The 12,232-nt window shown below is 41.2% G+C and overlaps 1 protein-coding gene across 2 annotated transcripts; it reads left to right on the forward strand.

Moving 5' to 3' along the window:
* The first annotated feature begins 7,699 nt into the window (after positions 1–7,699).
* On the forward strand, positions 7,700–10,523 carry smim19 (small integral membrane protein 19). 2 transcript variants are annotated; one of them, XM_069669861.1, is made up of 3 exons: positions 7,700–7,951; positions 8,399–8,523; positions 9,272–10,523. In XM_069669861.1, the coding sequence occupies exons 1-3, from the start codon at positions 7,818–7,820 to the stop codon at positions 9,331–9,333; spliced, it is 321 nt and encodes a 106-aa protein (XP_069525962.1). In that variant the 5' UTR covers positions 7,700–7,817; the 3' UTR covers positions 9,334–10,523. The 2 variants fall into 2 exon arrangements, with proteins under 2 accessions (XP_069525962.1, XP_069525963.1); XM_069669862.1 differs by having other exon boundaries at positions 7,700–7,939.
* Positions 10,524–12,232: the final 1,709 nt, after the last annotated feature.

Genomic DNA, 12,232 nt, shown 5'->3' on the forward strand with positions numbered 1-12,232 from the left:
AGTTTATGATCCCCTGGGGTTTCTTGCGCCAATAACGCTGCCAGTCAAAGTCATGTTGCAAGAGCTCTGTTGGAGGCGTTGTGGATGGGATAACAACATACCTACATAACAAAGAGTCGGTCTAGACCTGCTCTTTCTGTAAAGTGTCTCGAGATAACTCTGGTTATGATTTGGCACTATACAAATAAAATTTGATTGATTGATTGATACCTGCAGACATTGGCCATCAATGGATAAGATGGCTGGAAGATCTGAAAAGGTTGGCATTGTTCAAAGTTGAGAGATGCATTAAGCCCAAAGACTTCGGACAGCCCATCAAGGCGCAGCTGCATAATTTTTCAGATGCTAGTCAAGACGGATTTGGCACTGTCACTTACCTCAGGATTGAAAACAGCAAGAGCAGGGTCCATGTTTCTTTCTTACTTGGTAAAGCAAGAATCACCCCTCTAAAGCAGATAACCATTCCCTGTCTGGAGCTTACAGCTGCTGTTCTGGCCGTGCGTGTAGATCAGGCGTTGAGAAAAGAGTTGGAGCTGCCACTGGATCAGTCAACTTTCTGGACAGATAGTACTGCAGTGCTCAAATACATAAAAAATGAGGACAAGCGTTTCCATACGTTCGTGGAAAATAGGGTGTCAACTATCAGAGATGCAACTCGTGCCTCTCAGTGGAGGTATATAAATACCAAAGATAACGCTGCCGACTACGCCTCAAGGTATGAAAGTTGGAGACCTGCTGAATGGTGGTAGCTGGACTGAGGGCCTTAAGTTTCTCTTTGACCCAGAAAAGGATTGGCCTTCAAACATCATAGAGGCCACAAATGCAGATGATGACTTAGAGGTCAAAAGGGATGCTGTAGTAAACACAATCACTACTCAGGACTCTCCTAATGCTACAGATCATTTCATATCTTACTTTTCAGACTGGAGGAGACTGAAAGTGGCGGTTGCATGGGTTCTTAAATGGAAGAGGATTCTTCTGCAGTTGAAACAAAGGAGAAAGGAATTACACGCTCTTGAGCTCAACAGAGAGGCTGCAGATGGATCATCCATTAATGAGTCAACGGAGATGGAGAGGGCAAAAAGAGCCATAGGAAGTCAGATGTTGTCAAATGAAGATCTCTTTGATGCTGAGATGGCCATCATTCGCTACAGTTACAAAGGAGGTTCTTCTTCAAAGGAAGAATTTGTTGCCCTATCGGCTGGAAAATCTGTGTCAATCAATCAATCAATCAATCAATCAATCAAATTTTATTTGTATAGCGCCAAATCATAACCAGGGTTATCTCGAGACACTTTACAGAAAGAGCAGGTCTAGACCGACTCTTTGTTAAGTTATTTAAAGAGAGGCCCAAAATCAATCCACCATGAGTAGCACTTAGCAATTCGGCACATTGGCAAGGAAAAACTTCCTTTTAACAGGCAGAAACCTCGAGCAGAACCAGACTCATGTTGAACAGCCATCTGCCTCGACTGGATGGGCCGAAAATGGGATAGAAGGAGATGCAGGATAGAGACAGGCAAAGAGAGCAACAACAACATATGTTCTTGTTACCACAACAACATATGTCCTTGTTACATGAACAACAACAGACACATACTTATGGTTACAATGCCAATAAGTAGACTAGGGTGAAGATTGGCTAAATAAATAAATAAATAAATAAATTAGCGAGAGAAGCAGAGTAATGATAAAGGCTGAGGTAATCGTAATTGTAACAGTTGAAGTCAACAGGTCTACTATTAGCATTAGCAGCAACAATAATGATACTATGGGGAAGGCTGATGTTAGTAGTTGTTGCAGTCGAGCAGGTCCACAGCAGCAGGTGGTCAAGAGACAGTTCTATTTACAAACTGGATCCACATTTTGAGGATGGATGTTTGAGAGTAGGAGGACGGTTGAGTAAGGTAGCTTTGCCAGAAGAAAGCAAGCACCCACTAATTTTGTCAAAGGATCAACACATTTCCACACTCATATTGAGGCATATGTGGGTCACAGTGGAAGAAATTACACGCTGTCAAAGCTGTGCAATAAGTTTTGGATAACGAATTCTAATTCGGCTGTGAGGAAAATCATATCGCTGCTTTTGCAGGCGGAGTAAGGGAAGGGTAGGCGTACAACAAATGGCGGACTTACCCAAGAAAAGGCTTCTTCCTGATCTCCCTCCCTTTACAACTGTCGGGGTAGATTACTTCAGGGACTTTGGAAGTAAAGAGAGGTCGAAGTCTCTATCAGCGTTATGGTGTCATCTTTACCTGTCTTGCAAGTCGAGCTGTTCATTTGGAAGTAGCTCCATCCTTGGACACGGACGCTTGTATTAACGCTTTACGAAGGTTCATTAGTCGAAGAGGACAAGTGTCCAGTATTTGTTCAGATAATGGAACAAACTTTGTGGGAGCAGAGAAAGAGCTGAGTGAGGCACTAGCATCATTAAATCACAACCGGATACAGGGAGTGCTATTGCAAGATGGCATCCAGTGGAGCTTTAACCCACCTGCAGCATCTCATCACGGTGGTGCCTGGGAACGTGTCATTCGTATGGTGAGGAAAGTTCTCACTTCTGTGTTACATTTGCAAACCCTGGACGAGGGTGGACTTCGTACAGTTTTGTGTGAGGTTGAATCTATTTTGAATGGTCGCCCCCTCACCAAGCTATCAGATGATCCCAGTGAGCTTGAGCCCCTTACTCCTAATCACATACTCCTGTTAAAAGGTAAACCAGTCATAGCGCCTAGACTGTTTAACAAGGACAGAAGGATTGCAGATTTGTTTTGGAAAAGGTGGGTACAGGAGTACCTCCCCCTGCTCCAAGAACACCAGAAATGGAATCAAAAAAGGAAAAATTTTATTCCTGGAGACATTGTTGTTGTGATGGATTCTGCTGCTCCACGTGGATCTTGGCTTCTGGGCAGAGTTTTGGATATCTTCCCTGACAAAAAAGGGTTAGTATGCTCTGTGCATCTCCAGACAAAGACCAACACCTTGGAAAGACCTGTCACTAAGCTTTGCCTGTTGCAGGAAGCCTCAAGCACTTAGTAATGAGATATAGTGACCTGAATTAAACAGGGTTGTGTCTATGTAGCAGCATAGAAATATATGTATTTCTTTATGCAGTGTGCTGCTTCAATTAATGGAGCGCCACTGGTAGCCAATCATTGAACTAGGGGGAAGCATTTAAGCAGTGACTTCCCCCCTGCCTCTTTCTTTTGCGCTCCCGTCTGTCACTTCCGGCTGCGACAGAGCGACTGGTGTGCCCCTGGCGCGTGTGTGTCTCTCTCTGGGTTGCTGTGGTGAGTGTTCTCATCTCTCTCTGAGTTATTGTGCATGCTCATAGCTGGCTAATGGTAGTGTGGTCGCAGGTGAGATGCCGGTAGCTGCCTGGGTCTCTCTCTTCTGCCCTCCTCTCATGTGTGTGTGTGTGGGTCTGCTGCTGCTGAGAGGTGAAATTGAACAGAGTGGCTGAAAATACCGCCGCTATACGTCACGTCACCATCAGCTGACGAGGAACGCTGCTGCTTTGTTTCGAGGCTTCTACTGACTGTTAGCCTGCTGTTTGCCCAGGCTCTGCTGTTCGGAAGTTGTTTGGTTGTCCGTCTCTTGCCCTGCGTGCTGCTCGTCTGGCTACCTGCTAGAGTTGGTTGCTTCACCTCCTCATTCAGAGGGAGACAGACGCCATCCATACCGCGTTTAATGTACATTTTAATGTTGTGATCAAGTGGTGGGGATTTATATCCCTTTTTGTTTAGATTAATTTGTATAAGTTTACTCCTCTTGTTTGATTATTTTGATTTCATTAGATTACCTGTTCCTTAGTTCCTTTATTTGAATTTGGGTAGTTTGTGGGTTTGCCTTTGGGTGTGTAGGTAGTTTCCTTTTTGTGTGAACTTAAGTTCTTTGTTTTGTTTCATTTGGGTAGTTAATTTGTAACCTGCAGATTAGTTAGTATAGTTTTGTTATATTGTTTGTTTGTTTTATTGTTTCGACTCCACTAAATGTTTTATTCCTTTTCAGTTGCTGAGGGCCGGTGGTGGTACTGGTGATCCGGGTGGCGGATGTGGCGAATGTGTGCTGTGCTCCCTTGGGATTTGGTAACTTCACCATCGTGTGTGTGTCACATGTGCCTGGGTGATTTTTGGTTTGTTTTGGTGGATCCCTCCCCCCTTCACTAGTCCCCCGTCCAGCTGGTAAGCCTCAGCACCTGATTAGGTTTTTCTTTATTCCCCCCCCCCCCTTTGTGTGAATGGTGTGTTTTAAGAATTACTTTTAAAAACTGATTTAAAAATAAAGTTTGTATTGTAATTATTGGAACCACGTCTCTGGCCTCTTGAGTATACAAATCTGTGTGTCCTAAGTGTGGGTAAAATAAATTCTCTGGGTGAAACTCCCAGAGTGGCGTTGTCTGGCAACCTAAATTTTCAATTGATTTGATAAAGGAAATATCATTGGACAGATATTATTCCAATTCTCTTCCACTCGCTGTCACTGCCACATCTACAAATTTTTGGGTTTGTTTTGTTCACTTTGTATGTATACATGTCACTTGAAATATGGCTCTATTGATTAAAATTTAAGGTAATTGTAATGTTAGCCGCCATTCAATTAGGGGCTGGTGTGTTAGAGCCTTTTTTTTGTGTCTGTGTTGTAGCGTGTTGTCCCTGGTCGGCACAGTAGGTGGCGCATATAGACAATGGCTCATGTAAGACATAATTAGAAGAAGAGTTGATTATTCGACAGGTGTGCTGCTTACCGGGAGAGGCACACAGTTTTTCAACCGCTGTTAGTGGCCTAACTCTGAGCCTTTTATTGTTTGCATACAAGTTATTAACAATATAAGTGTGTGTAGGGTAATGAAAGTGTCGTTTTAACTGGATTGTTGCTGCATAAAATAAATACGTTTGAGTGCAACTGGACGTTTGGATTCATCTCATTGGAAACGCCACAGACAACGGGTCAACTAGAATTTCCCGGTAACAGCCCCCTAGTGACTTAGGTCACTAGGGGGCTGTGTATTTTTTATTTAAACTCTAAAAGACTAAAATCAACTGGACTCTGGACACCCCTGGCCTGCCCAATATTCAAAGTTGTATGTATGTTCTGACAATTGTATACACTTATTGTAATGCCTCTTTGGTGTAAATAAAGATCTGTGCCACGTCATATTTAATTGACGTCGCCTTGAAATGACGACCCTGAAGCAGCAATGTCTCATGCTGTTAAATGTCTGTTGCCTCGACTCCTCTCGCCTCGTGTCTCATCGCCTCCTCCACTTGCATCTGTGGTGGGAGGGACTAAGACGCGAGGAGAGGAGTCGAGGAAAGGACTCAAGGAGGTACAAACTAAGAAATGAGAAGAGCCTTGTAATCATCATGCATCACTGTCTGCCACTCTTCCTCCAGCTACACAAGGTCGGGCAGGACCGGCTACTAGGGGGCTTGCCGCTAACTACAGCAGCTAATTTCGTGATCCTTTCCTCCATAGCTCCAAAAATACTACATTTAATACAAGTGCCCTTATCCATAAGGGAAGCTGAGGAAGAACTAAATATCCGACACACCAAACAGGGCGGATCAGGAGAGCGAGAGGGAGAAGGAGAAGCCATTTCAATGGATTAAGCTAGCTTCTAAGCTAACTGCTAAGGGAGTATAAAGATAAGGGTTTAGCAGATATGTCGCTAATGCAACAACGAGAGTGCTTGATGAAAACTATTGTTTGTTCACATATACAGCAGCTTAATAACCGCAGTGATGACAATTACAGCAGATTCATCAATTTAGCTTGAGCTCTAGCAACAGCTACAAACCAAACAGGACAACAGTAGCAGTATTTAACCGGACAATCCCAGTTGGGTTTGGCTCAACAGTGTGAGATGTTTATAGCGAAAAAAATGGTACGACCCAAGGGAGCATAATCAGTCCAGTATTATTTAATATCATGGTGAACAAATATGTTTAGCAAGATTGACGGAGATGATGGGCTGGCCCTATTTGCAGATGATGGGGCCATCTGGAAAATAGGCAGATCTCCCATACATCCTTAAACAAACACAAACAGCACTTAACAGGGTAACTGAATGGGCAAATGAGTGGAGCTTTAAAATAACAAGGGAAAAAACTAAATATATAGTATTTGGCTTCAAAAGAAAGGCTCAGAGTACCGTATTATTATTATGTGACACAAATGGGAGTGTGGTTTGATGAGAGATTAACTTGCCTTACTCATGTTGAAAAAATAATATGCAGATGTGAGAAAGTTGTTTATGTGATGCGGTGCCTTGCAGACTCTAGCTGGGGATCTGAAGTAACAGTCCTTATGACAGTATATAGGGCCATGATTCGCTCAGTGCTTGACTATGGGTGTCTTGCATTTGGTTCTGCAACCACAACAGTGTTGGCTTAACTTGATGTTTTGCAGGCTAAAGCTTTGAGAGTCTGTGGCGGTTAATTTAGGAAGCCCTACAGGTAGAGCTAGAGGAAACCCCTCTAGAGATGAGGAGGATGAAGCTGGCCTTACATTACTGGGTTAAAGTAAGAGCAAATAAGCCAGACTTTCCAACTAAATGTCTGTTTCAACAACACTGGGAACAAACAGGAACAACAACAAAAAAGATTAGCTTTGTGAACTACATGGGGCAAAAAGCAGATGAACTGGAAATATTGAGTAGGAAGGTGAGCCATATACCTGTTGGCCTCCCATTCCTCAGTGGCTGTGGACTGAGCCTGATATAGACCTAGACATCCTCAATATGACCAGAAGACAGGCAGCAGGAGATCTAGTTCATACAGTCATGGAGCATCAGAAGGAAGTGTGGGGAAACAGCATGCGCATTTATACAGATGGTTCCAGAGACCCCTCTACAGGGAGAGCAGCATTTGGAGTTTTTGTATGGGAACTCAAAAAAGGGAATGGGATGAGCCATTCTTTGTGCCCTCAGGTGGATTGAAAGGAAAAGATCTCAGTCTACAGTAATCTGTAGCGACTCACTTTCAGAGCTAAAAACAATAAAACTCCGTAAGACCAAGGCCAGACCAGCTATACAGACGGAAGTAATGTTGGCAATAAACAGGATTCATAAACTGGGATGCAGTGTGGGATTTATGTGGGTTCCAGCTCATGTTGGAATTCAGGGTAACGAAGCAGCAGATGCAATAGCAAAAAAAAAAATACAGAAGGAAAAGGTAGAAATAAATCTTGCTCTCAGCATGATGGAAATGTATTCAATAATCCATTTAGGTATCTCTAAGTCATGTCAAAATGTGTGGGACAAAGAAAACCGTGAAACAGTATTCAACCATCTGTGTCATATAGAGCTCCATATAAATTACTGAGGCTGAGATTAGGACACTATGAGTTGAAGAGTGGGCTGGCCCTGATTAAAAAACATCCTGATGGGAAATGTCAATGTGCCACACTGACATTTCCTATGGGCAGACAGAGACAATCAAGCAAGTCCTCTCAAAGTGCAGCCTCTACTTAGCGCAAAGAAGGAAACTGTACAGAGACCTTGCAGACCTAGGAGAAACAACCTACAATCTATCAACCATGGTTCAAGGAATCCCGGAGAAAACCAAAAAATGCTGGAATTTCTGCATTCCACTGGCCTGTACCAGTGGATATAAGGATTAAGTAATGGATGACTTCCGACTGTGGGGGGCAGCAATACGCCAATGCTACGTCTAGTCTGCCAGACCAAAAGAAGAAGAAGAAGAAGAAGGGAGGTGAATATAATTTGAGCTAGAAGAAGCTCAGGAGGCGGATTTAGTTGATAGGCAATTTCTGTTGTACTCACAGTTTTACCACAGAGAATTCGTCGTATCTAAATGGGTGCTCATCGGGTTTTGGGGAACGAACCCGAGTCTATCGACTATTCGGTGCACGAAGCCTGGAATGAGGCCACCAATGTCTACCTGCTGGTTATACTCGTCAGCTTCGGCCTTCTCATGTACGCCAGAAAGTAAGCACAGTTTCTCGACAATTGCAGTTAATTCTTTACTTTATCACTTAATTCGTATTACATTGAGGCAAAAAAAAATGCCGTTTGGTTTATCGAGTAACTTCACCCTTCACGTCTTCCCTAAAAGCCTTCTGCTAAAAGTTACTGACACTCTATTGAAAATGTACGCATTTTAGTGTTGCCATTGTTACGTAAAGTTGACTCCCCTCATGTGGCATTAGTTTATCAATAAAGATAGTTATCAGGATCGTCTGCCTTCTTCGGCATTGATCCAACTGTCCAAATGTTGTGTATTTTCATTTAATGTACATATTTGAATTATTTGTGAAACACCCAACTATCTGAAATAGGTGGCGTTATTCTGTAAAAGCATTTTGGCTTTAACGTGTCATCAATTCTTTTTCATTCCTTCTTTTTTTAAAATCTCTCTCCTCACTTTTGATTTAGAAACAAAAGGAAGATCATGCGTATATTCTCTCTGCCACCCACCGCCGGCAGTAGCCCGGAGCCCAACTTCTACGATAGCCTACAAAAGGTCCGCCTGAGGCAGCAGCTGGAGATGTACTCTCTCGGTGAGCATCAGGGTAGCCCTGAACTAGACAGAAAATAATAAGAAAAAAATATTTGACCAACTTGGTCACTACGGGCCACAGTATTATTGTCAACAGCCAGGGTATAGTTTTCCCACTACGAACATAGTTAAAAACAGCCACAACGCGATGTCTGCCTTCACACATCCATAAAGGGAATGAAATTGTCACCTGCATATTGCCAGATGAAACCGCAGGTAATCAATTCAGGACAAGTGTGCCACTATGGCAGATTTTTCAGGTTTTTCTCAAAATAAGAAATACTATTTTATAAATCAGTTCTTCTATTGAGAATAGTTGCGGAGTAAGGTTACATGATGTAATCCATATTTTTTTCTGTCTGGTACCACTTTCTTCTTTAGCATTCTACAGAAATGTCAGAAGTGGAGGACTAAAACACTTAAGTGGCAAGTAGAAATATAAAGTGGCCTGTCGCAGTAGCAAGTGAGGAAAATAACTTAATTTTAGAGTCCACATACATATTTAGACCTATATTCGAAAATGTATCTTTTTAATTTTTCTTCTTTAGAGAAAAATTATACAACTGGCAATGCAAAATGTTTTCAACATTTAATTTCATAGTTAAACAGTGCATCCACGTAAGCAACTCAACTGACAAATGTTTTACACTTAGACCATGATAAGCTTAAATAGACATCATGTTTCATCTTGACATTCATGGTAATTTTGTGATAAATAAATTCCTTCTTTTATCTGTCTTGTGTTTTAGCAAGGAAATTTGAGCAGCAGCAGCAGAGCCACACAGAGTGTGTGCAGCTGTCCATGGAATGAGCAAAGATCATCTCTTTCTGTCACAGCAAATAATCCTGCATCTTCAAGCCTTCTGTTCAAGGATAGGGTAGGATTTGGATTGCCATCGATTTGGATCGTGGTCACAGATTGTGCAAAATATGCAACTCCTATCCTGCTTCTGTCTCTTCCAGTGTTGTCTTCATTCATCTTCTGTTGTCTCCTTTTTGTCTATACCGCATAGAGTAGGTACAGTTTGAGCAATAGAGCAGCAAAGAGCGGATTATTGTAACTTGCAGGTCTGCATTATGGCCTTCAGCAGTGAGAGTGAGTGAGGAATAATACATATCTAGCTCCTACAGATGATGGCACAATGAACAAGAGCCTACAAATTTGATATAGTATTCAGTTGGTTTTCTGTTTTTTTTCTTCTTGTTCAGTGTTTTTTGTTACTGGTTTGATTATTAGACCTAAGTGAAGCATAATGATGCTTCTTCAGTGTTTTTATTTTACTGTAGAATTTGGAAGACACATTACAAGGCTTTAAATACACACTATATACATTACTTTGGTGTAGGACAGGATACATGGAAAATATTGGCATCAACCTCAACCTCAGTTATACTTGTGTTAAGTCCCAACTACAGTAGCAAATCTTTGCATGCTAACACGCTTAACTAAACAATGAACGCAGTAAATAATATACCTGCCTAACATTAGCATGTTAGCGTTAAGCTCGAAGCCCCACTGTCTCCCAGTACAGCCTTCATAGAGCTGCTAGAATATCATCAGATTCTTGTTTAGATTTGAGTACCACAAATTAGATCCCACTCACTATCACACCTGTGAAACGCTAGAAACAAATATCTTAAAAATTGTACAAATACATTAAAACTAGCTGCATGGCTAGATTTCAGGAAAGGTAAGAGAAAAGTTCTTAATCAGGGTGAGCTGACCTTTAAGAACCTTACTAGGGAGAAAGATAAAAAGACTCATTGCTTTCAAAGTACTCAAAGATAACCACCTGAGGAGCAGATTTTATACAAGATGGAACATTCAGTAAAGTTTTCCAGTAGCCAGGGACGAAGTAAAATGTTCCCTGTTTCATCCAGAGTGGTTTGAACATACATTAAATCAAAGTAGCCAAACAAAGTAGTCACAGTTGCCAAACAAAAAAATGTTATTTTTCAAAGAACAAAAAATTCAAATAAAAAAACAAATGATTAACTTAACATTTGAGTGAGTTGTTTTGTCTGTAGAGGTAAAAGTTCAAGTATTTTGTGAGTTCTTGTGCACAAATGGAAAATATATTGTACTGACATGTGTTGACATCTGATGTTTTCAATGCACACAAACAGTAACAGCTATTGGCTGTTTTCAACAGTGAAATATGCATCGGTTTGGCATACATACAAAATGAGTCATGACTCATGCAAAGCAACTGTCAGATCAAGGGGAAATAAAAACATGTTTTGATCCGAAATATAAAGATGAATTATGTACAAAAAGTTACAAAAGGCAATAAAATTAGCAATGTTCATTTGCACACAAGCAGAATCTGCGCAAGTACAGTTTGTGTGACAGGAGCAAGCAAAATGCTCAGGATCTACAATGCAATGTGCTCCATTGAACAACAAGCTCTCGGTATGGGACATTGACATCGCCAACATAGAGAGTGCTAGCATACTGCGACATCCAGTCTCTCATGTAGAGCTCCTCTGTTTGGCTCTGCAGAGTCTGTTCAGAGCCAGTTTGGTTCACCACCAGACCCATGCCAGCTGTTTGGGTGAAGAACTTTTCTGAGCAGTTGGACATACCTGGGAAAACAACAGTTCACATAAGTTTGATTACATGAAAGTCTCAAGAAGGATTTAGACTGACACTAAACATTTTAAATAGATTTTACTCATACCGTCATGTGGGTTACATAAAAAAACCTTAAATGCAAAAAGGTATTAAGCTATCATTTTAGCTGGATGCAAAGAGGGATCTAATTCCAACAAGGTTCAAAGAAGGAAATATTTTATTGTAGGCTAAAGGGTTTTTTACTTTCTCAGTGTTTGGTCTAGATGTATGGGTCCCTAAAATGACAGAATTATAATTCACTGACAGCAGAATCTTTGTAGAGTTTAGGCTAAATCATGAATCAAACAAAGCAGGTCATAATGTTGTTACAGCTTGTAACAAGTAATGGTAGTCTTATGATAAGCCAAATAGCCCCATAAATGGTAGTTTTATGATTAGCCATATAGCCTTGTAATAATAGGTTTTTTTATAGGGCTATTACCACTGATTAACTTGCCTGGTATTTTTGCTAAAAAACAAAAAGTTGATTTTAGAAGAGAGAGGAGTCGAGGCAACAGACATTTAACAACATGAGACACCTCTGCTTCAGGGCCGTCATTTAAAAGCGACGTCAATTAAATATTATGTGTGGCACAGCTGCATCATCTGTTACAGCCTGCTGTTTTTATGCTCTCTGTCAGAAGAACAGTGTTTATGACAAGTTACTTTTAATTCACTTCACAACGTGGCATAATGTCTCGCGAATGTACGGATGTCATACATGTTTATTTTTTAATTTAACACACACACTCACACAAATAAGAGGTACATTTATTATAATCCTCAAGCATAACTAAGTGGCACCAACAATCATGCCCACAGATATTAACTATCCAGTGTCTGTTTTATGCACGCACGTGAGCATACAGCCGTGTGATCCAGCAGCAACAATAAGTAAATAAACATTTACAGCCGACCTTTCTCTGATGGTCAGCACACAGAACTTTAATAAACACGAGATCCTGTCCGGACCTGATGGCGTGTCTGCAGATTTAAATAATTATTGAGTTACCTGCTGTGCCTCGTGCGAAAATGTTATGTTTTGTTCAGTCAAAACATGAACATCAGGCTGTGGAAGCTTAAAATAATAAGTCCA

The sequence above is a fragment of the Semicossyphus pulcher genome, unplaced genomic scaffold (genome assembly GCF_022749685.1).
Source record: "Semicossyphus pulcher isolate SPU_LCO1_2020_fin unplaced genomic scaffold, fSemPul1.0.p SCAF_2, whole genome shotgun sequence".
Classification (NCBI taxonomy): domain Eukaryota; kingdom Metazoa; phylum Chordata; class Actinopteri; order Labriformes; family Labridae; genus Semicossyphus; species Semicossyphus pulcher.